The 25,926-nt window shown below is 43.3% G+C and overlaps 1 protein-coding gene across 6 annotated transcripts in view; it reads right to left on the reverse strand.

Moving 5' to 3' along the window:
- The window catches only part of CNTN4 (contactin 4), a 581,748-nt gene that overhangs the window by 103,327 nt on the left and 452,495 nt on the right, over positions 1-25,926 (reverse strand). For all 6 annotated transcript variants that reach the window (XM_090021956.1, XM_090021955.1, XM_090021954.1 and 3 more), the window contains exons 8-10: positions 16,412-16,514; positions 14,378-14,562; positions 218-354 (exon numbers count right to left, since the gene is read on the reverse strand). In XM_090021956.1, the coding sequence (XP_089878082.1) occupies positions 218-354; positions 14,378-14,562; positions 16,412-16,514 (425 nt within the window). The remainder of the gene's footprint in view (positions 1-217; positions 355-14,377; positions 14,563-16,411; positions 16,515-25,926) is intronic.

The following is a 25,926-nucleotide window of genomic DNA, read 5'->3' on the forward strand; positions in this document are numbered from 1 at the left end:
AACTCAATGTCAGATGAAGGCATTCACTCAGCAGGGTAGGAAATCGGCTACACGAGAAGTGCATTTTTAAGGCTCTGTGACTGCACTTTGATTTCAAAAGCAATAAACTGTGGAGATGTGAAAAAAGAAGCTGCCAAAGCAACAGCATCCTTACATAACATTCAGCAAGACTTCTCCTCCGAAGAACCAAATCACCAGCCTTCAGCATTTTTCTTACCTGAGGCATCAGGGGTTCTCCATCCTTTAGCCAGCTATAGGAAGGTTTCGGCCTCCCATTTGCTTTACACTCCCAAAAGATGCTTTCCTCGATAGCTACCCGGGCATCGCTTGTCTTCTGAATCCAATTAGGTTGGGCTGCAATGCAGAAAGCAATGAATAAAGCCTCATGTCTGGAAAAGAAAGTGTATTTCCTTGATGCTAGTGAACACCCAAATATAATATATTTACTTATAAATTCACAGTATTTGAGAGCATTTGATTTAACAGCCTATTTAATGGCACTGGAGAATTTCTTTTTTTTCCCCCTATGGGTCTGATTCTGCTTCTCTTGAAGACAGTTGGAACAGGAGCACGGCTTATTTGCCCAACTTTATTTTTAATGGAAATGTTTGGTGAGGAAAGATATCTCCAGAATATCATGCGTAAGCCATGATCGAACAAAGCACATACACAGTCCCACTGAAATAAATGGTACTGGCAGCATGCTTAAAATAACTGCTTTTCTGCACAGGGATGCTTCCCTAAATCTGGGACTTAATACAAAACCCTAAATAAATGTATGTAAACTTTGAGAGAGTCATCAGGCACTACAGAATCATAGAAAATTAGGGTTGGAAGGGACCTCAGGATCATCTAGTCCAACTCCCTGTTCAAAGCAGGACCAGCCCCAACTCGATCATCTCAGCCAGGGCTTTGTCCAACTGGGCCTTAAAAACCTCCAAAGATGGAGATTCCACCACCTCTCGGGGTAACCTGCTCCGGTGTTTCACTACTCTCCTACTGAGAAAGTTTTTCCTCATATCTAACCTAAACCTCCCTTGCTGCAACTTGAGACCGTCACTCCCTGTTCTGTCGGCCCCCACTGAGAACAGTCCAGCTCCATCCTCTTACGGACACCCCTTCAGGTAGTTGAAAGCTGCTATCAAATCCCTCCTCAGACTTTTCTTCTGAAGACTAAGTAAGCCCAGTTCCCTCAGCTTAGCCTCGTGAGTCATGTTCCCCAGCCCCGCAACCGTTTTTGTTGCCCTCTGCTGGACTCTCTCTAACTTGCCAACATCCGTTATGTAGTGCGGGGCCCCAAACTAGACACTGTACTGCAGATGTGGTCTCACCAGTGCCGAATAGAGGGGAATAATCACTTCCCTTAATCTGCTGACAATGCTCCTACTAAAGCAGCTCAGTATGCCATTAGCCTTCTTGGCAACTAAGGCACATTGTTGGCTTATATCCATCTTATTGTCCGCTGTAAACCCCAGGTCCTTTTCTGATAGTTGCTGCTTAGCCAGTCAGCCTCCAGCCTGCACCGGTGCATGGGATTGCTCTGTCCTAAGTGCAGGACTTTGCACTTGCCCTTGTTGAGCCGCATGAGATTTCTTTTGGTCCAAATCCTCCGATTTGTCTAGGTCACTCTGAATCCTACCACTATGCCCCAGCATATCTATTACACCCCACAACTTTGTGTCACCCATGATCTTGCTGCGGGTGCAATCCATCCCACCTTCCAGATCATTAATGAAGATATTGAACAAAACCGGCCCCAGGATCAACCCCTGGGACGCTTCCCTTGATACCACTTGCCAACTAAACGTTGAGCCATTGATTACTACCCGTTGAGCCCAACAATCCAGCCGGCTTTCTATCCATCTTACAGTCCATTCATCCAACTCAGACTTTCTTAGCTTGCTTGCAAGAATGCTACGGGAGATAGTATCAAAAGCCTTGCTTAAATCAGGGTATATTATGTCCACTACTTTCCCTGCAACCACAGAGCCAGTTATCTCAACATCTCAGTTATCTCTGCAATCACATCAGCCACTTCCCTCAGCACCCTTGGGTGCATCCCATCTGGCCCCATATACTTGTATACATTCAACTTTGCTATATAGTCCCTTATCTGTTTTTTCGCCACTGAGGGCTGCTGACCTGCACCCCAAACTGTGCTGCCTGGTGAAGTAGTCTGGGAGCTGACCTTACTTGTGAAGACTGAGGTAAAAAAGGCATGAAGCACTTCAGCCTTTTCCTCATCATCTGTCCCTAGGCTGCCTTCCCCATTCTGTAAGGGATCCACACTTTCCCTGGCCTTCCTCTTGTTGCTGACATGCTTGTAGAAACCCTACTTGTTACCTTTCATGTCCCTTGCCAGCTGCAACTCCAGTTGCACTCTGGCCTTTCTGACTTCATCTCTGCATCCCCAAGTGATACTCCTCCCTAGTCATCTGTCCAAGCTTCCACTTCTTGTAAGCTTCCTTTTGTGTTTAAGCTCTCTAAAGAGTCCTCTGCTAAGCCAAACACTATACACACTTCTAATACACTCCAAACCCAAATTATCTTAATAATGAGCCTACATCCAAAGTACAAAACCGTGAAGGGTTAGTGTTCAGCTCTGATTCCATGCACACCTCATCTCAGCCCCTTCTGTACTTTAGGGCCAATGGGTTCTCTACTGTAACCCACTCTCAAATGACTATCTCTTATTTATATGACTAATACTTTGGAAATCACTGGCTGCATCTATGCAGCCTCTTGGTGAACCCTGGAGTACCTCTGAGGAATAAACTCTACAGCTTAAGTAGGGGAAAAAGTGGTCATTAGTAGGACCCAGGAAGGTCTAAATATGACCGTGCTTCCCAGTTTACAGGCTTGAGTATTCATGGGTTGTGTTGGGCTTATTTTTTGGCAGCCTCTGCACCCTCTCTAGAGGCTGCAAAGGCATGGCAAATGAGACCAATCCTGAGGATAACAGGTTACAAACCTAGGACCTTAACCCAGAAGGTATTCAACAGGGCTGTGCGAAGCTTCAGTCCCCGATTCGATTTGGCAGAGATTCAGTCCGATTTGGTGGCTGAATCTCCAAACTGGAACCAAATCAGGAGACCCTTTAATCTCTCTGAATCAAATCGGAACTCTCCAAATCAATTCAGAGAGATTTGGAAAGATTAAATGATTTGGACACAGATACAGCTTTAAACATTTTTTCTACATACCTCGAGGTACCAGGCACATCTTGAATCCTGGGACGCTCCATCTGCCCCAGAATCTCACAGGAGCATAGGGGGTCCCTAGCACACTCAGCAGCAGACCCAGAAGTGGACTGGAAGTACTTCTAGTCCACTTCTGGGTCCTCTGCCGAGCACATGGGGAGGCCCCCCATGCTCTTCTGGGACACTCCATCCATCCCAGCATCTACGAGCTGCACTGGTACCTCGAGGTATGTAGAAAAAACATTTAAAGCTGTGTCTATGGCTGAATAGCCGATTCTCTAAATCAGCATCGGATCTTCAGCTTCGGCCTCATCAAATCGGGGCTGTGATCCGAATCAATTAATCGAATCACTGTCCCTGATTCAGGCTGAATCCAAATCCGAATCAAATGCGGTCCGTTTTGCACACCCCTAGTACTCAAGTACTTGCTTTAGTTTACTTTTTAAATAGACCTTTGTAGAAACTGGTGTTTGCATGAACATTTTCTTAGTTTAGTTTCATGTGGGTTTCAGCACCCTGAAACTACTGAGATTCAAAACTTAGAGCAAATTTCAGAGAAAAATGCCAAGTTTTGCTGGGAACCATGCAAAACTTCAGAGCTTTGTGTATGATCCCCGCAAACCACATCCAACCAGGTTCATCACCAATTCACCACACAAACTTCAGCAAATGTTTCAGCAAACTTGATCTGAGTTTCTGTGTTATATAAAAACCAGTCACATTTCGGGGGGGGGGAGGGAATAGTAGTTTTGCCCTACTTTGCACTAACAAACACAACGTGAAAGGATTAAAAAAGAACAACAACAAAAAAATAACAAAGATATTGCCAGCAGAGGTCTCCAAGAACCTGGGTAATATTTTGCAATACTTTCCCTATGTAAACAGATAAAATAATTTAAGATTTCTCAAACAAAGGGCAACTGCTTTATAAATCCTTTTCAGGCAGAGGTGAGGGATCAGTGAAAGTATTGAAAAAAAAGAGATAAAAAACCCCAAACCCCAAACTTGAAAACAAAGAACAAATGTTAAGTTGAATGGAAAGTTGACATAAGTTAAATGAAAGTTGCCTCTAAAACAATTGCCATGTCCATCATTATATGTTCCCGCTGATAGACCTAACGAGGCGCAAAGAACTGGGGTGTCTTTTTAACATTCTCTTTGGGGAATTAATTTTAAGTGATCTTGCTATTGTGACAGATGTCCGCTTAATTCCACATGCACCACACTGAATACTTCCACAGGGTCCATAAGGAGCAAAGCAAAGAGGAAAACATGGACTTTTGCACAGAATCGTAACTACATTGTAGGAGCGCCCTGAGGGATGTGCAAAAGCAGAAGGGCACACTTAGCATGGCGACATAATGGTAAGACAGATCTTTAACAGATATCCAAAAATGAAAGGCAAGTGAGGTTTATACACTCCTGTCTTGTTATATGCATCCAAAGAGACATGAAGAGCCAGTCTATTACATCCATCAAAAAGCACATATAAAGGAAAACCTGAAAAATAAGAAGATGGATGGCAGCTATGTAGCAAGAAGTGAGTCCATAGTGCACACTAACTTTGAATGGTTCCACCTGTGTCTCCGAGTTCAAGCACGCATTATTTCTCTCAATGGGCCTAGTTTCCAAGGTTCGTGGCTATATCAAAGTTACTGAGAAGCCTACATCATGTCTACACAATCACCATTGTTGGCTAACTCAACTTTGAAGACAGCCTTATGATTCCCTTGAAAGGTGCGTAATAGAACCAGCTTCTGTTCTGCTCTTCTTATAACACCGAACGTTTCCTTGATTTACTATATAAACACATTCTCATTAAAATAAGAAACACCAGACAAAATAACCAACCACATCTCTTAGATGAAGAAAACCTATATAAACTGCAAAGCATGCTTTGCTTTGCAGCTTTATTGTACTGGAAAAAGTCACAGATGACCTTTTTTTACGATAAATTATTAGCGATGGGATTTGTATGATAGAACAGCTTTTATACCTTTCTGTTATTCTACATGGTTATCAGTCTTGTGGTCTTTGCACAAAGATTTCATTCAAATCACAGGCAGAATTTAGCCTGCTCAATGCTGGCCTGTAGAAGTAGGTCAGTGTTTATTAACTAGAAGGCCAATTCAAACCTCTATCTTCAGAGCTTTTTGATCTTTCTTATACTGTGCAGGTTACAAATCTCAAATCCTAAATTATTCTGGCAAGATACTTCCAATGACAGAAATGCTCAAAGCAGCCACAACTCTTCATTTCTATCTTTTGTGCAGCACCTATGAGCCGCAGACCTGACCCATGACACCAGCGTTCACTCGTTCCAGTTATTTGAACTGGTTAAGCCCTTTATCCTAAAGCTATTTGACTCATACAGCTACAGAGCAAGCATAATAGGTCAAAAATAAATCCCACCGATAACCAGCAGGGCCCATTGTTTCACCATAACTTACTTCCGTGCTTCTCTTTGGGAAACATTTCTAATTAGGTCAAACTCTCTCTAGAACAGCTCATTTTAGAGAATATAAGACACTCTTGACTTAATCTCCAGTAATACACCAGGGCTGGTTCACATAGTAAATGTATGTGGGAGCCACCAAATAGCAGTTGCCATAATCTAATGAAATTTGACATCTTCCCATTTGGGAATGACACCAGAAGTAGTGAGGTGACACAAGACTTCAAAGAGGGTAATTAAAAAATGAGAGGGAGGCTATCAGCCCAGCTCCACGCTACAAACTTCTGCCAGCCTTGCTCCAGAGGGGTGATGTGCATCTGATCTAGCTTTCCTGCCGGTAAAAGGTTTCACTGCGCTTGCAGTCAGTCACACCAACAACATCATGCTTGCTTCATCTGAGGAATAAGTTATACCAGCAAAAGCAAAGTTGAGCTTGGATACGCTGGAACAATTGACTGGCACAGAGTATACCAGCCGCCCAAATATAGACCAGGCTCAGCTGGTAACCTTTTGGAGGAAAATGTTAGGACTTTAAACATAAAGGAGCACAGAAGTTCATTGAGCGTATATTCAAATCACAAGAAATTTGCCTAGAAAAGCTATCCAAAAAAGAGGGGGAACAGACCATAAAAACCACGAAATGGTTAAATGAACAGGAGCATTCATTACAGCAAAGAAATTCAAGTAACGACAAGAGCCTAGAGTTCAAACCTTAGGCAGGTCGGAGGTAGGACAGAGATTATTCGCCACACTCAGTCCTACTGACCTTTTGTCATCTGCAGAGTTTTAGAAGTGCATTTTTAGATGATTAGACAGCTCCCCAACTAAACATGGACAAGTGCCGATGTAATCAGGCACTTCTATGCCTAAGCAGCATAAAATGTGATTGCAATTATAGGCACAAACAAAATGCAAGGACGTAAAAGGAGACTCACGTGGGGCTGGGTCAGAAATCATGCACTAGAAAGAGCGAAAAGAAATACAGGAGGTGAAATAAACAGTGCCAGTGATGGTGGGGCTAGTCAGTGATAACATAGGAGAAAAAGAAAGGCTAGGTACAGGCATTCAAAAACCCCGAGGCAGTTACACAGTTTTGTGTCAGAGGTGTAGTTTGGATTGGTAGCAAACAGAAAACACATTGGCCCTTTGGGGGAATCTCAAACTGGGTTCTGCCATTTTTAAACCAGTCCATGAGTGCTGAACTTCTGTTCTGTTATGGGCTTAGACGCATTTCTCATTGCTTACACTGATAAAAGTGTAATGTCTGTACCTGGCCAAAAAGAACAAGCAAGCATACAAAAATCAAGCAAGCACCACGAGATCTTAGACTGCAATAAATCTATAGGACTTGATATTTCTCTACAGGTTTCAGAAAGCAAATGACGAGTGCAAAACTTCTACTGCAAGCAGTGACTCAGATCCTTGGTTCAACGTAGCGAAGCCAATTTATAGCAGTTGAAGACCTGGCTCACATTATATATTTCAGTACTGACAAATACTCAATCAGCTGGAAGAGCCCATCGATGTATCCGCTCTCAGATACCAAGGGCTAAATACTAAGAAAAAGAGCACAGAGAAGTAGTGAATAATGTATTCATTTGGTGGAAGTGGTTTGTACCAACAAACTTACATGTAATATTGGCCTAAACAGGAACATACTCTCTGTGAATAATCTATACTTCCCTAATTTCTTAGAATTGTTCATGATTATTAAGTATGCAAATGATGCTCCACTGAAATCTATTCCTCTATTACTTTCCCTTTGACTAATTTTTGCTCCAGTTTCTATTCCCAATAAAGAACAAGTTACACCCCATATAACTTGTGACAAAATGTTTTCCCTGTTCGCTTGCATACATATTGAATCTTCATCTATTTGTGCCTTTAAACACACAAATTGGGGCTGGGATCATCTATTTTATCTGTTTGTTTAGTTCTCCAGTGACTCTTCAGCCTCAGCCCCTACTCCTCTACACTTTTGCTTAGTGTCAAAAGGCTTGGTGACTAGACCACTTACATGTACACCATGATCCAGGGATCATGCCTCAACCGATAACCTTATTGTTTACCACAGTAATGAGGTACAATACCTCCTATCTCTTCTTTATTCTTTATTCCAATATAGTATTATTATTAGATTTTTTTTTTTAACCATTACTGATTGTTGCATAGTCCATATTTTCTTTGAGTCACTTGAATGTGGCTTTGATATTTTACCTTGTACAACTTGGTTAGCAGCATGTTAGCAGCAAGTTTGACCGAAGAGTCAAAAAGTCAGAGAAAGAGAATGGTTGTGTGGTGCTCAGCAGAGTTCGGTCCAGTTCCCAGCTTATCCACTTCTTTTCTGAACAACCTGGGGCAAGTCAATCAACCCCTCTCTGTCTTGGGTTCTTATTGTAAAATAAGGATAATGATATCTCCATTGTGTGCCTGTATATTTACCTCTAAAAATTGATGGCCTATTCACTTGCCTATAGTTAAAGATCTGCAACTGTGCTTGCCAGATCCAGACCTCAACTGTAAACTCTCTGATGAACAGGAAACCTACAAAAAACAGTTGCTTATCTGCGGTTCTTTGAGATGTTGTAGTGATTGTGGATCCCACGGGAATCTTTCTGAGCAGCAGTTTTTGCTGGGGTCGCACACATATCCTGACACACTTGGGTCCCCATACAGGGTCGGACACCTGCCACCTTCCTCCAATCTCCTTGTTATGCAAAACTTTTTTTTACTGAGCACTCCAGAAAGTCGAGTTGTGGAATTCACACTGACTACAACACCCTGCAAACCCAAAGCTACTCTGGGGTAGGAAATGATTCTTTGTTCGGTGGCCATGTATCAGACTGGATCCCAGTCAAGGTGACTGGCTGTATCCTGCTGGATGGAAAAGAGGATTAGCATTAGTCAAATAGTGATTGAAGTTATGCAATCGCTCAGCCTACTCTCCTGAACCTGTCAGACCTAGCTGTCAAGTTAATAGATTAATCATTAAGACAAGTCAGTGGATTGCTTTGTGTTGTTGCTTTGCAGATCTCAGATACTGGCGCATTTTCTAGTGTAGGTCAAAGACATTACCTGTGTCCTAGTGGAGTATGTCCAGGGGGAGGGGCTTTCTAACTGACTGCTGATAGCTACACTGGGATATCCATTTAGAGATTATGGGATGAAATGGCTCAGCCTTTGGATGAGCTGGATAGAAGTAGAAAAAGTCAGGGGGATCATCTAAAAGGGTTACTCCTGTATGTGAGCTTGCATTGGGCTGGCTACTGTAATTCGGAAAGGCCATGGTAGGGGTTCTCCTCCTGAAGCGGACGGAGTGTCAGAGTGCTTCCCGTCCCTGCCGTGGGTGAACAAGCTAGGTGAATCTCAGTGCACCTGCAAGATAACCAAGGACAACTCCTGCACTGCCTCTCCCACCACGGACTTGCCTACGCTGAACTGGTCTGTGAAATGAAATGGGACTGCATAGCAAGTGCCTTGGTACTGTATGGCTGTACCTGGCACGGCACCTTGAACAACCATGCTGAAGAAGCAGGGGTACTCTGTGCTGGCAGGAGTAGGGCATGCACTGGATGCAACTCTGGCGGTGGAAAGTGAACAGGTGCACTGTGGCTCTGCACTCCCAGCACAGGGGTCATCTCTGTGGGTGTGGATCCCTAGACAGTCAATCGGCACTTTTCTCTGCACTTGGCTGTCCTCTGGCACTTCTGCAGGGAGAAGCCCTACAAAGCATGCTGGACGCACTGCGCACTGCCTCCTTGGCTGCACAGTGCTGGCAATACATGTTCTTGCCATGCTCTCCAGACGACCAAGCACTTGTACAGCTGTATGCCCATTTCATGTTATGTTCCTGTGGCACTAACAATTTCCTGAAATGAGCTACAAATTAATGCCTGTGCACACCTTGTGCCATGTTTTAAATGTACCACAAGATCTTCAGTAGCTAAAGCAGTGGATCTGAGTAACTTGTAGGAAAATAAAAAAGAATTTGCAGAGAATATAGGCAATACTTCAGAAACTGCTTTGGTGCATTCAGAGCCATACGTCACTAGTTTGTATGAGACATGTCAAATAGGGCATGTGCACAGATGATTGAGCTATCTCAGCAGCCATGGAGAATACAAACATAAAACACAGCAGAAAATGTATTAGGCCTTTGCACCCTGTAACACTTGATCCAAAGGAATGCATAATGGGTATAACATGCCACTATTCTGATATGGTAGTATTTTATGCCAAATAGGTGCAAGCCAGTGGACACATACGCCCACTGACCACAGTAGAAATACAGAAGGAATGTAATGACCCATCCATCTGAGTAATTGTTTAATCACTGGTTAATAAAAGGTAATACAAGATCTTACAGCTGCCCTGTATTCCCCTGTCTATGTTGACCTATTGTCTTTATACACAATTTCTTGGTCCCTTGGGGAATAAAGCCATCTTTTAGCTCGATGTTTGTACAGTGGGGTCCTACATGTAGGATGGTGGCTCCTAGATACTACAGCAATAACACAAAGACCACCATGATAATACCTAAAAATTTGCTTGATGCTGGTTTTGTGAATTAAAAAAATCCGTTCTCTCCTAGATTTACCAAATAATAGTCCCTTCTTTATAGCTCCTCTCCCAGAGAGCAGGGGTGTGCGAAGCAGGCCCTATTTGATTCAGATTCAGCCCGAATCGGGGACAGGGATTCAATTTGTTGATTCAGATAACTGTCTCTGATTTGATTTGGTCGAACCTGAAGATTCGATGCTGATTCAGAGAATTGGCGATCTGGCCATAGACACAGCTTTAAATGTTTTTTCTACATACCTTGAGGTACCAGCATGGCTTGTGAACTCTGCAATGCTGGGGGGGATGGAGCATCCGTGAGACACTCCATGCTCCCCAGCATCGCAGCATTCATGAACCAACTGGTACCTTAAGGTATGTAGAAAAAACTTTTAAAGTTGTGTCTATTTCTGAGTCGCCGAACCCTTCCGAATCTCTCTGAATCGATTTGGAGGTTCTGATTCGATTTGGAGGGGTTAAAGGTCCTCTGATTTGATCTGGATTCAGAGATTCGACCACCAAATTGGGCCGAATCAAATCAAGGACTGATGGGAAGTGCAATGGGGCCCCCCCCCGCTCAGTGGCTGGTGCCTTCTGGGTCTAGGTGGGCACAGGCTTTGCACAGCCCTATCACAGAGTATTGGTATTACGTAAAAGGTAAAAGATACAAAGCATTGCTGCATGCAGGATGATCAAGTTTAAAAGTTATGAACAGATTAAGACTAGAATTCAGGTCAACACCGATCTTAAAGTAGTCTGAAAAAAAAAGCTCTGGTAGCTTGGTAGGCCCTTGCTTGCAAGTGCAGTCAGTTCAACGAACAAGCACAAACCCATAGTTTCATAGTTTCATAGTAGCTAGAGTCGGAAGGGACCTAGGTAGATCATCTAGTCCAACCCCCTGCCTTGGCAGGAAAGAGCACCGGGGTCAGATGACCCCGGCAAGGTGCTCATCTAACTTCCTTTTAAAAATCCCCAGGCTAGGAGCCTGCACCACTTCCCCTGGAAGCCGGTTCCAGGCCCTAGCCGCCCTGACTGTGAAGTAGCGCCTCCTAATATCTAATCTAAACCTACCCTCCGCCAGCTTGTGACTGTTATTCCTGGTCACTCCTGGCAGCACATGGGGGAACAGGGACTCCCCAGTACCTGCTGATCCCCCCTGACCAGTTTGTAGCAGGCCACAAGGTCCCCCCTTAACCTTCCCTTGTGGAGGCTAAACAGGTTCAGGTCCCGTAGCCTCTCCTCATAAGGCCTGCCCTGCTGACCCCTGATCATACGAGTGGCCCTCCTCCGGACTCTTTCCATATCGTCCACGTCCCTCTTGAAGTGTGGCGCCCAGAACTGGACGCAGTACTCCAGCTGCGGCCTGACCAGTGCCGCATAGAGGGGGAGGATCACCTCCCTGGACCTGCTCGAGATGCATCTGTGGATGCATGACAGGGTACGGTTGGCCTTCCTGACTGCCTCCCCACACTGCCGGCCCATGTTCATCGTGGAGTCAATGACGACTCCAAGATCCTTTTCCGTCTCCGTGCTGGCAAGAGGGGAGTTCCCCAACCTGTAAGTGTGGTGCCGGTTCTTCCTCCCCATGTGCAACACCTTGCACTTACCAATGTTAAACCCACGGGAGCCAGTCTCACCTTATGGCTTTTTTGCCACCTGGCAACCCTGGATTTGGTAACTGCTTAAGCTTGAAGGCAGGAGGGGTTCAAACTACACGTATTTCTAAAAGAGTTTTCTGTTCTCTAGGGAGCCGACTGAAAAGTGATGGTTCAAGTATGACACGCTTACGTTTGGTAAATAAGTGCTGTAGAGATAAGTGATAAAGAAGAGTTGGGGAGAGAGAGAGGTAATTTTCCAAGCTTCCTTCATAGTTTTACAGAGCTAATCTCAACTACCTATTACCTGGTTAGGTGTAACATATATCACAAGAGCCTCTTATAGTAGAAACCAAGAAAAGCAATGTCTCTGTCAGGATTTACCAATGTCAAGAAATAGGTGCAGTTATTATAATTGTATTAACACAGCACTTTTCTACGCATAAAATAGGGCATCTGGCTAATGAGAACACATGCCTTTGGAAATGAAGAAAAAAAAAATCACAACATATTTTAGTGGCTCAAAGCAGAGAAAATGATGGAAAAAGTTCCCTCATGTTTAATTAACATCCTCTTGCTGCAACAAGAGCACCAAACAGCTCTGGTGTCACTGATAGTCTAGCACCAGGAGGAAAAAAAAAACCCCCAAAGAACAAACATTGATACAAGAGTGAAATACAACAAAACTCAACCTTTCCTGACAACTTGCAGGAGCACGGAAAGTGGTTGACAAAGAAGGTTTGGCTGGGTTATCTACAGCAGGCAGGCAAATTTGAATTTCATTTTCTTTTTTTCACTATTCACGGAGGCAGATAACTCAGTTTAAAAGAGTAACACCGTTAGAGCCAGATTTTAATCTCTAGGGCACGCATTGTGATAGAACATTTCACTGAGCAGTGCTGCAAGTAAGTGACAAGTCAGATTTTCCATATCAAATACTCTGGAGTGTTCCTTTCTTCAGATGTGAACCTTTGACCCGCTAAAAACAACTCAAGAAGCTGTGCCAACATTACAGCTATATTTCAGGACTGATATAATATTTCCAAGGTTTTAGAAAAGAAGAATGATTAAAGGAAAACACTCTCGTTCCGTTTTAGCTACTAGTATAAAGTATTTATAGGAAAGCTGCTTTCCCTATAAAAGTTTGCGTGTCATCTGAAATTCAGGGGCTGGTTTCAGCAGCTAAGTTTTGAAAACATGCTGTATTTTTGCATTTCCTGGTCCTTCAAATGACAATAGTCAGGATCCAAAAAAGAGAATATTTTATTATCTTTAAAATAAGAAGTGGTCATGGGTGACAGACTGACAGCTCTGGAGAAAGAAGTCCTCTATATATTGCAGAAGATACGTAAGCACAAGCAACATATATCCCATTCAATTTGTCTTTTTTTCATCCCAATTTAGCAAACACTTTTGGGCTCTGCAACACTCCATCTCGTTAGTGTTTTTACTATTTGTCAAAAAACCCCAAAAAACATTTTCCCCCAGCTCTGGAGTTCAGGCCATCTCCCTGGGAGCTCTAAAGAATAAGTGTGCTCAGTGTCAATCAAGGAAATAAAATGTTGGTTCATTTTTTTAACAATTCCAAGAACAAAAGGATTTTAAGAAGCTGTGACAGATGTCACAACTTGAGAAAGGTTTGCAGGGACCCTGAAAATCGTGTGGCTTGAATAGCAGAGCGGCGTGCTTGTTTGTGCCTGTGTATTCTGCTGGTTGCCTGCCTCCAAAATCAAAAGAAACAAAAGCAGTAGCCTACATAGCCAGCACTTGTGCTTGTAAGGAACTCAGCCTAATTCTCCAGAATGAGCAACTGTAATGTAACTTGGAGCAGCTCAAACTTTGCCACTGGAAACTCAACTCATTTCTTTAAGGCTGATGAAATCTTAAGTTGGGGCTGCGTTTGCAATAGATGATCAAGGATTTGCAGGCACTTCTATTAGGATTAGAGGCACCAATACAAACTTAACAGAAGGCCCCTACCACTGACATTTTTCATCCATAGTATCCTTGAATCAATGTCTGTGATTTGAGTGTAACAAGCTCAGATATAGAAAACCCTTGGGGTGGGAAGGATTCATTAGGGCAACTTTTTTTAGTCTGTGTAATGCTGTCGCCCCCGCCCCACTTTGCCTGAAAATTCCCTTTAACCAGAAAAAAGAAAAAAGTAACTGATTAATAAAGCTCGCTGGAAATTAAAATTCTTATGAAGGGTAGCACAACTCTCATAATAAATCACAGACTGTAGCAACCAACCTGCCTCATAGGAGCATTAGGTTTCGGCCATTTATACGCACAGGCAAATAAATTGCTTCGCAATTGCTTTCTATATGTTACCGTGCCAATGCCTTTTTCACAATGCCTTTTTTCATTTCACCCCACCTCTCAGTCCCAATCAATATGACCTATTCAGAAAGATTTTATTTTATATAAAATCACACTTTTTCAGCAGAATGGTCTGCAAAGTAAAATAATTTAAGAAACTTCCAAACCAATGACATCTTAACAAAACATTTATTGCATATTGCTTTGGTGACAGTAAAATACAGAAAAGTAGCAGATAAGTTGCTTACCATAAAATGTCAGCTGTCCACGTGCCACATTCTTCCCTCTCACATTTTCAGCCACGCACTCGTATGGACCAGCATCTTCCTGCTGAAAGTTTAGGATTTCAAGAACTCCGCTGGATTTGTGTCTCCTGGCTTTCCTGGGTATTTGCTTTCCATCTGCTCTTCTCCAACTAATAGTTGGAACTGGGCTAATAACAAGAATAAAGTAAAAGAATAAAGCTGTGTCCTTTTACTGGATTAACTCATATTTAGAAAAGTGGAAAGACAGCAGTAGGTCTATTTCTCCAAAAGCTTTTACATAAAAAAAATCTGATCATATTTTATAAAGAACACAAACTACAGACAGAAGACCCAGACCTCAGATAAACCACACACATGCACATCCCACACTGATGAAACAGGACTTGAGCATTGATCTGTTGCCAAAATACAGGTCTTTACCAAATTACATGAACAGGAGGTCCCACAGCTAGCTACAATAGTAGGTCCTTTATCCTCTCCACAGACACCACATTTTTCATAAGCGCACAAACACAGTAAATGATATGTGCGGTTCAGTGTTTTGGTTCCCTGTTCCCAAGGAAAATAATTTTTTTCTTTTGATTCCATGCTTCCAAGTCTACTCATACCAAAATTGAAGGGTTAGGTACAGACGTTCAAAATGCTCAAGGTGGTATAGTTTAGATCAGTAGCAAACAGAAACAGATTTGCCTTTTGGAGGGGGGCAACAAAACTTAGACCAGGTTCTGCCAATTTTAAACCAGTCTATGTGTGCTGACCTTCTGTTCTGTTATGGGTAGAGACTGGTTTTTGATCACTAATAATGGTAAAAGTGTAATGTCTGTACCTGGCTAGGGAGAGAAAGTCTTGGCCGTATGGGCATGGTGCTGGTCTTCAGGGGTATAGTGGGCTCATCCAGCACCTGGGGCAGTGCAGGGGGAGTGCAAGTTTAGGCTGACTCCTGGGTGAGGAGAAGGGCAGTTCTTACCTGCCTGTGCTTTCTGCATATGGAAAGCAGTCTCCACCACTGCTGCTGCCACGGCAGTGCCAGTCCCAGCAGTAGCAGCTCCGTTCACTCCCCTGCACCTCAGATAGGCTATAGGCCACAGGGCTGCGGCTACTATAGCAAAAGGTCCCAGGGGAGAGCATGGCTCTGCTTATCTCACTTGACCCTCACCCTGGGTATGGGGCTGTGGTACCCGGCATCTATGGCAAGGGCTCCGAGGAGAGGTGGAGGGAAGGGGGAGATCTGGTGCCCCCTCAAAGCTGGAGCAGGCAGCTTGCCAATTATGATACTGCTGGCCTTACTACAAGAACCATTCATCTGACAAATTGCCTCTTTCATAGAGTATGACAGCGATGATGGTCATAACCCCTCTTTCCACAGTGTGAAGGCGCTCCAGGACCTGGAGTAGTCTTATTGTTGATGGCATGATTTCTTGATAATCACCTGATCAACCATCAGAAGAAAGCCCATCATTCGCATTGTCTATACAAACCTGGTAAGCTGCAAACCTTGCATTTGAAACACAATTTACTACCGAGTTGCTTTCTTGACACTTATAGTTCCAGCAACTCCACTTTTCCCCTTAAACTATATAGTAATCCTTATCCTCTTCCAAGACTAGTCATAGAAACTACATTTTTCATAATGTAACATACATGCAGTAAATTATATGTGTGGCAATAAAGAGATTTTTCATATGTAAAACATGCACATGGTAAATTTTGTGGGGCTATATATACAGAGACCACAGACGCCCATCATTTGGAACTTGTCATCTACTTCAGGGTCCCACATATGACCCTAGGGAGAAAATACACCTGGATGCAACTTGAAAAATTAAATTTTATCTTTCTTCCCTTTGGCAATAGCATTTGGGGTAGCTGGGTAAGCCAAAACCCCCCCGCTTTTGCCGAGAAAGGAATTTAGCAAATACAGTAAATACAACATGAGAATAAAAATGCCCCAAACTCAAATAGACGGGACTATGACACCCATTCAAGCTATGGTAATAATAATGGATAAAAACTTACTTTCCCAAGGCAAAGCATTCCAGTTTCACAGTTGTTCCTTTTGCAGATGAAACCGTTTCTGGAAACTGCACTTCTATTTTTGGCTCGTATTCACCCATCACCCCTGCGAACATATAATACGTGCTAAAGCTTGGTTGAATTTTGCAATAAATTCTCAAGTGTTTCTGTGCTAATGCAGAGCTGCTCTATACATCATTACTTGCCCAATTAATCCATTCATTTAAAACAGGGCCCATCTTTAACAGCCGTGTAAGCGTGGGCTCTTTTCCCATTTACTGCCGGAGGAAAATCTGCATCTCAGCTCCATACCATCTGCCAAAGATTAGCATTTCTTCATGGCTCTGTTACTTTTTGCTTTTGAATATTCAGTTATTTTGCAGGTAACTTGTAAAAGAAGGGAAGCCATGAGAATGTAGGATTCACCCTCATTTGAAAAATGGGTGAAACAAATCCACGAAAGAAAAAAAAATTAGAGAGTGCTGGGGCTAAAGCAAGGCTCCCATTTAACTTCACAGATTCAGCTGCTCAGAGATCATATAGTGAGTGTATGGGTAATTTTTAAAAATCTTTTACTGCCCTAGTAAATCATGCATTGTGGCAGTCTTTTGTGAAATTGTGTTAAAACTTATGTGTCCATAAAAAAGCCATTATATTTATGATAAATTGCTACATGTCTATGGAGTGCATCATCTTAAATCGGATGCATATAAGTTTACTGATTGCGATTATAAACTAATTGATGATCAATCTGAATGGGTTCCTTGGTGGAGCACCATCCAAAAGGGGAGGATGTTCAGAAACAGGGATCCATCCAGCAGTCGTGGGAAGAGGGAAGAACACCTGACCAAGAAAAATGAGCGCTATCAATATGCAGCAACTCAGAAATTGGGCACCATGGATTCATACCAACGTCATTCTCACAAGTGAAGCACATGTGTCTGAAGCAGCTCTGATGGCCCTTGCTCACTGTATTGCTGTGTGTGTCTCTGCTTTCTCAAAAGTGCTGCATGACACAAGTGTAGCGATAGCAAGGAAAAGCAAGAAAGTCCCTTTAGCTCTGCTTTTTCACAGTGGGATGGTTTTATAGCTAAAGTGCCCACTATGAGTAGGTTTTAAGGCTAACATCAAATCCATTTTTATTTTCTGACCTGTATATTACCTGTTTTGATACAATAACGGGTTATATCACCTTCCTTCAACCCATTTGTTTCAAATAAGCTCTGCTGTTACGTTAGATATAAAGAGCACCTGCCACATAAAATCAGCCAGCTGAACAAAATATGTTTGTTAAAGATACTAATACTTTTTTTTTTTTGGTAGTCAGCGCTGTGCATCAAGGAACTCACAATGTCACTATCCGAGGAGGCATTGCAAGAGGATGCCCAAAGAAAATTATTAGGTCTAGTACTCTTCAGCACTTTGAACTGTTGAGATATCGGCTGGGATGGTAGCTGCTGCTATTATTAATGTTACCCAATACTTCTCATTGTAAGCCTGTTTTCAGTTTCTTAAAAAGTAGCCAAACTAATCATTCCAGGGGAAATTTTCCACAATAGGTGTCTAAGATGCTCTAAATCCTATAACCAGACCAGTGAGGTAAGAAGAAAGTACTGAATCACAATTTCTCCCTCAGACAGTGCACGTACATATTTCCTAGGGCTGTGCGACGCTTCGGGTGCTGATTCGATTTGGAGGAGACTCAGCCTGATTCCGTGGCCGAATCTCCAAATCCGAATCGACTCAGGGGATCAACAAACAGGTCCAAATCGATTTCATAGTTTCATAGTTTTTATGATTTGAAGCCCTGAATCTTTTCCAAAGATACGGAGAGAGCTTTGAGGATTCGGGCAGTCCCCACCTGCTGCAGCAAGGAGCTGGACTCCATGCCGGGAGGAGGGGCTGGAGGAGGGGGGGAAGGGACCATGGGGGGACCCTCACCAGGCCCCATCCCCTGCTCGCTCCCTGCCACCCATGGCTGCCCTGCCCACCCCAGGTTCTGGTGCTTTAAACCCCGCCCCTGCTCACCCGGTGCTGCCAGGCAAGGGGTGATCCCCGCTGCTCCCCACTGCCCTATGCTGTGGGGGGGGTGCTCTGCACAAGCCCCCTGACCCCTCCCTTGCTCCCTCAGCCCGTCCCATGGCTGCCCCACCCACCCCAACTTTAGCTCTTTAAGAAAAAAAAACCCGAGAAAAACCCCAGAGCTCACCAGCTCCTGCAGCGGCCTTGGGGGGTCTCATAGAAGAGCCCCCCACATGGTGCGGGGCAGCAGGGATTGCCCCCCACCAGCAGGAACAAAGCTCCAAATCAGATTCGGCCAAATTGATTCGGGACAGTGATTCAAATCACCGAATCGAATCATTGTTCCCCGAATCGGAAGCGAATACTAGCTGCTTCTCACAGGCCTAATACTTCCCCTATTCTGGAACTGCAGTCTAACCCAAAACGTTACCTCGCATGGAAGGGCTCGGCAAGAAATCAAGGCAACCTGCATTATTAATATGCTGTTCACCTGATGGATAGGAGACAGGAATAATGTAATAAGGGGTGGCAGGAAGCATTACATTTTAGCTGTCTCTTCCCCCATTTCTTGCTTGGAGTTGAGGTTTACATTGTACAAGCAAATTCTAAGTCCAAAGTGAACAAAAGAAACGGACAGTGAAATGTGCTATCACTAGGCATAGGAATTAGGTATTACTACTCCTCTTAGTTATGATTTTTTGTTAACTGCAAGAGTTGTTCTTTTCTTTGCAGCCTAGCACCTGTTTTGCTATCAAGATTGCTAAGCCCAAGCATTTAAAAAACAGGGGTCAGACCTTGAAAAATCATGAGACTAGTTTTAAAAAAAATCACAAGATTTTAAGTAACAAATGATTCTTTGAATTTCCCCCCCCTGTTTTTTTTTAAAGCCTTTCTGGGTCACATTTTTCCAGCTTTTCTATGCCACCATGACAGCTACAAAACGGCTCATTTTAAAGCAAAACAAACAACCGCCTGCCCCCCTTCCCAAGCTTTTCTTCAGAGCTGGGGCTGACAAAAAAAAATTAAAAAAATCACAAAGACTTGAAAAGCTGAGTTAAAACCATGAGCTGCCAATACCTGAACCTGCCATTTAGATGTGTTTTTTGGAAGAAAGCCAGTCCCACTCTTTGAGACTGCAAACAGCTTTGTAGTCTTCAACAGATATGCAGGAAAGAAAGCAAAGGTGATCTGGTGGAGCTAGAGTAATTAAATGGCTGGGTGGATTCACAACCACTACCCAAACTTGAAGAAGGCTGGAGGAGTGGGTACCAAAGGACAGTGCTGCCTCTCTGCCGTATGAAAGTGGAAGATCTCCCTTGCTGGTTCCCTCTATGAAATCCTTGTGTGTAAGGCACAGGTGGTGAGATTTGGCCTTAAATGTACTGCAGCTCGCATCACCCATTGCTGAAGGTGGCATGTCCCACTGTGTTATGGCCTCAGATAACTGCTGTAGTGGGATCATTTTGGCTTCTTAACTAATTTTGCCTTCTTAACTCCATTGCACACAGTAGAAGATACCGGTGATTTATATAGTTATTGGTTAATGCTCCTCGCACAGCAATTACAACCTACATAACAGGTACGTGGTGATTATGTTACAACCTGTGTTTTCTGTGCATGGCTAGGAAACAATGATTGTAGATGAAAGGTCTGTGTAGAGTTCATTTTGTCTAAGTCCTGCTGTTCAGGGGCATTTTAACTTGCGGCTCATTTGTGGTGGGGAAGGGAGGGAGAACAAAGGCCGGAAAAGCAGATGATGAATCTGAACGTGCTGTACCTGAAGGCTGTGATGCGCTAGGTGATGCATATTCTAGGTGTCTGCAAGCCTTTCAACTTCCTGACTTTAAAATAAAAAGGTGCTTTTTGGATTTGGTTTTGGGTTTTTTTTAAGCCTTGAGGATTTTTGTAGCGAGTTGATTTATTTGGGGGAAGTGCTGTGCCTTTTCTGGGAACACCTGTGAAATGTTCAAGTTTAATTAGGCCACGCAGCTGGTACTGATGGTGATTTTATTCCACTCGACTTCAGTTCTCTTCTATGATTATTGGTTTATTTGGGTGTAATTTTTTGTTCCTTGAGAAGCCCCAGCAAGATGCATACTGTTGTGCAAACGATTCCTGTGAACACCTGGGCACTTTTCACTTCAAATGGGCTGCCAGCTGATAGCTAGTGCTTGAACCTTTAACAGGGGAGGTGAGCAGGGGTGACAGGGATATTTTCTTTGAGGGTTTAGTAGAGAAAGCACCTCTCTTGTGCACTATATGATCAGGTTTCACTTGGAGTCATTGGACATGGAGAATCCTCAGCTGCTCAGTTGTAGGGGGCTGATGGGAAGCCTTACCTTAGTACTACCCCATGCATTTGCTTACTACCTCCAGCCTGCTCATTCTGCATAGCAGGAGGAGGACTTGGGCTCATTAGGGCTTAGAGTAAGACCAGAAGGGAGAAAGGGGTCCTAATTCAAAATGAATCATGCAACGGACATATTCCAAAGGGACTTAAGCACATTCCTAAGACATAGGAAGAGGATGGAGGTACCTCCCTTTGCCTAGTCTCTTATATTTCACAGCCTAGAGGCTACTATACCCATATGGTTTATATCCCTTCCCCGCCTATTTCAGACCAGGGGTAACACTACATGGTACGTAAAATATCAATTTATATTTTACTTATAAAATATATGTATTGTGGTTTAGCAACCCAATGAAAAATCAATTTTTCACACATTCCAGTGCTGGGGCATTTAAGGAGCCCATCTCAATGATGTCAGAAATTATTTAAGAGGGGAAAAGTTCAAATATTTCATTTTAAAGAGCTTTGGGTGCCTATGCCCTGTGTTTTATACAGAGCCATGCATCTTGCTAGCATTTATTTAATAACGGCAATCACCTCATTTTTCCAAGTTACCTGACTCAGTATTTTCACATACTGAATAATCAACAAATGAATTGTTTTCCCCCCAAAATGAGTCACAAGAAACAGCCCGTGGTAACTTTTTTTTTTCTTCCCTTGGATGCAAAAATGCTGCTCTTGAGAAGAAGTGGATTGAGAAAACCAGGCTGAGGTCTGGCTCTGCAGAACTAGTAGGGTGGTTCATAGCAGTACAACCCCTGAAGTATGAGTTTTTGGGGGGTTAGGGGTGGGGAGAGGTAGCTCAATTCTTCTGCAGCCTCCCTGGTGAGACTGTCAGCAAGCTTGTCACCTAGGTATTCTCCCCTGACCATCAGTCTTTTTGACACTGTAGATGTGGACCGGGTCTGAACAAGAGGCTTACAGCTGAAAGATTTGGAATCTCAATCCCCATGCTTTGAGAGACTTAGAATCTCATAATAATAGTTCAAAGTATTTTTTATACATAGCCTGAAAGATCTTTTTGCATTTGATGTGTAAAGAATATTCTTCACACCTACAAACCTCACACTGGCAGATTAAAGAAAGGAAGTGGGGAGAACAGACTGCTCAGAGGGAGCCATTAAAATTTAGAGAATTTATACTGCTGTTAGGAGGAAGCGAGAATAAAATACAGGAGGATCTGTCTGAGTTTATGACAGGGCACTAATCTTTTGTTTTAAGAGCCTGAGAAGATGTCTCCTGTACCTGAATAGATTATCATTCCAATCTGATCAGTAACTCATGTCTTTAATCAGTCGTAATTCCTAGAGATGCACGATGGACTATGTGTATACATTTCTAGACAAACAGCAAGCTACAAATGTGCAGGTTTAGGACTCGCCGCATCTAATTTTTTTTTTGAGTGCTGTAGTTAAATCTCAGACAGACCCATCATTTATCCATACACATATTACGGTAGTTGCCCACATAAATCCGGCAATGCCTAGATGGGGTTTAGCTGAATGTCTATTTGGGAGGAAATGTTTAACGTGGATAGTGGAAAGTATCTTTTTCTAGCACACAAAGTACATTTGATACCATATTTGTCATCATACAACAACCTCTGTCTGCTTTCAGCTAGAAACAAACAATTTGGGCTAATATTGATCAAGCTGACTGTCTCGACAAAGTCTACTCCTACCACTGTTCCTATATCCTCTTTGATATTTTCATTCCCCAAGGAGCAACTGCTACCCAAGTATTACAAATACTTGACTAATGGGTTAAGAAGGCATCTTCTGATTCCAAGAACAGGAAGCCCAATTTCAGTCTGCAAGAGAATATATGACTGGTTGCCAAAAGCCACTAAAAATAACATCAGGAGATTTACAACCTTGGAGCCCTGAAAGTAAAAACAAGTAAATGAGAAACAAAAGACTCAGGTGTGGAATGCAACCGGTCTATAGGAATCTGATTTGACTCTAAACACCTGGATCCTTTCCCTTGACTTCCTTCTGGTTCAAGAGCGTGAAACTTTGCACCAAGCTGTGCTATTTTACATGGCTTAAAACATATTTCTGCAAAACGACCACATGCAATTAACTGCCAAGAGGACAATGAAAAGGGACTGCAGATACACAAATCTGATCCAGGAGTAAGGCAAGTATGCAAACGTTACTGCTGTAAATGAACCCTCCCCCCATCCCCAAACCCTCTTAACAACCACCTAGAAGGCAACTGCTATTTTAATACTGCAAACCGAATTTTATCTGAGGGCACGGGCATGTCACAAGCTGCTACAGAATGATTTACCTTAGATTTTACTCCTTAGTAAATTTTCATTGGGCACTTCTACACAAGCTGTTTACTGAGGAGCTGCCTTGTTAGCTTCAGAGTAAAATGTCACCCTCCATCATAAGATAGTAGGGCCAGACACAAGCACCATCCTAAGATGGCATCATTTATGCTGCTGCAACATATGTGTAGATAGTGATGAGACTGGCTGGAGCATGAGGGTGCTTCAGTGTGCGGGCTGCCTGCACTGAAACACCCTCGTGACCCAGTCTGCTGACCCAAGTCGGAGCAGTCCTGGGGCAGGCTGAGCCCTGGGGACCACTGCCAGCTGGGCTGATCCACCCCGGCTCAACGTGCTGCAGTTCCAGGTGCACATGTGAATGTGGCACCCAGAAGCAATAAACTCTGGCATGAATTGTGCCAGACTTTATTCAGCCACATGAATTGCACATGTAGATGTGCCCACTGTAGTAAGTGGTACATACAACCAGTTCTTCCCAAACTGGCTCTCTGCAGTATGTGTTATAACAACACCTGACCACTTGGTGGTAGGGGAAACAGCTGGTATGGAGCAAAGAGCCACTTAGGAGTGGAACTAAGTACCTGTGAGGACACAGAATTGGCACATCAGAGTGGGGTACGTGGGACTGAGTTACTGCTGCCCCAAGCATGTACCAGTAAGGATGCCCAAGGCAGACAGCTTTAACAGCTTTGTGGTGTATGCTCAGGGCCAACTGGAATTTGATGGGTATAAAATGGGAGTGAGGAAGTGGGGCATGCTTTATAGGGCCAGAGCTTAAAAGACAGCACAGAGCTTATAGCTCTAAAACAGAAGGGGCTTTTGAGCCATCTTTGAGCTCCCATTTCCTGAGTCCTCAGGTGCTCCAGGAGTTGGAAGCCCTGAGGTCTTGTCAAAGTCCCAGGTCCCTCTTTGACTGCTGTAGGGTTGACAGCGCTGTGTGCTCCCATCCTGCCTCAGATATGCCCCTTGCAATCTCAGCTCTAGGTGCTGTCGAACCTGGATTTTTTGCATCTGGGTGGTTCACAGCCTCTGAATGATGGGTCTTAGCTGTCTGCTGTAGCTTCAAAGAGTGCTGCTTCTCTGACCAGCTGGAGCATAGATGAAATCCTGTGCAGCTGACTGGAGAAGTGACACCCCCTGAAATAACCACTAGAGCACTTCAGCAGCCCCGTGCAGCTGTTTGCTTGTGGCTATGTATGCTCCAGCCTAGTTCGCAAACTCGCATCTTTGCAAGGGGCTAAGGAACACTGCCCGAGTTTTGAGGTTTTATTGTAGTCTGCACCACTCCTTGCAAAGGGATCCTTGGAAGACAGTCGAAAGGTTGTCTTCCACAGAGTCTGGGCTAAAAACATCCTCCATGGGCATAACAGGTAGGTTTTAATTTTCCTTTATGCTCTTCTAGGTCTGTAACCTAGAGTGGTAGTCAGGCTTTATGCCTGCATACAGGTGAAGAGACTTTCACACTTAATTCAGCCTATGTCAACTAACCCGTCTTTATTCTGGGAGGGGAAAATGGTATTCTGTCCTTGAAACATAGGGAAAAATACCGTTACACAGCTACATGCTTAGTAGCCTACAGTAGATAGATGAGTAACAGCTTAGGATACTGTAAGTTGAATGGAAGAGGCACATTATGAAATGTGTCCATATGACAAGGTCATTTAATTTAAATGTTATGGGACTTCACTTATTGATCGATTAAGCTCTTTATCTGCCAATGTAATGACAACATTTTTAAATCTATACATATAATTTAGATGTACTGGACAGGTTAAATATAAAATCAAACTACAAAACAAGATGCATTTCCTAGCAGAAGTGTAACATGAATACTCCAGGATTTTCATTTCTCTCTTTCTCGCTGTTCTCTAAGTGCCACAAACATCGTGTACTGGTTTCTTTCCTTTGATGCGCTATCTAGTGCTTTAAATCCCAGTTTTATTGCATCACTCAGCATTGTGTCAGAAACAGAACAGGAAATGAGTTTAAGGAGAGTTTGCATTCAGTGCTAGCAATACACTTAATTTCGAAATATAAAATTAGCTCATCATCAGTCTACCTGATAATCTCTAGCTAAAATGGCCAAGACAGCACTTTCCTGTTTACCCCAGAGCTCCTCCAAGATTTAATTCAAGTTTCAAATCTATAAAAAACAGTTGAATGCGCTTCAAAGGGCCCAGAGAACATTTCTGTGGATTACCTTAAGAAGGCAATTGGACCCTGTAAACATGGTAGGGAGTGTGCAGAGAAACAATTCACTTGGCCAGTGCGTGTTACAGTCAGTACCAGTGGTGATCACCATCACAGCAAATCAGTAGCCGGCACAGAGCCCAAAGTAAATGGAAGCAATTTCAGACACACGGCATGGTTTGTGCAAAGTGAAAATATCGAAGATAGGACTCAGATAACACAAATGTTCCTTTTTCTTCTTCATACATTGAAGACTCTAGTGGAGGAGTTGACATATTTTAATTTTTGACCTTTTCTTTCACATAATGGGTAACTTACTTTGGATTCAAAGAGTTAAATTCTTCCGTTGCTTAAACCGGTTCCGCTCCATTGATTTCCATGCAGTCTCCCGGGTGAGTCTGAGACCAGATGTGACAAATTTGCCTAGCTCAACATATCTAACCTAGCATAGTAGTTACTCCCAAACCTATAAACTTGCCATGCACGGAAATCCTCTTAACTTCAATAGGATTCCCAGGCAGAGAGCTGGCAGCTTTGAGACTATTCCACAAGGGATGACACTGGAAAGTGTTGGGTCTTCAGACAAAAGATGCTTCCAACAGTAAGTCCTACTTGTGGGGTAAATGCGAATGGAAGGCTTAAATTTTATCCTTTCAAGAA

Source organism: Crocodylus siamensis, chromosome 11 (genome assembly GCF_052110815.1).
Source record: "Crocodylus siamensis isolate JL-2025a chromosome 11, ASM5211081v1, whole genome shotgun sequence".
NCBI lineage: Eukaryota > Metazoa > Chordata > Crocodylia > Crocodylidae > Crocodylus > Crocodylus siamensis.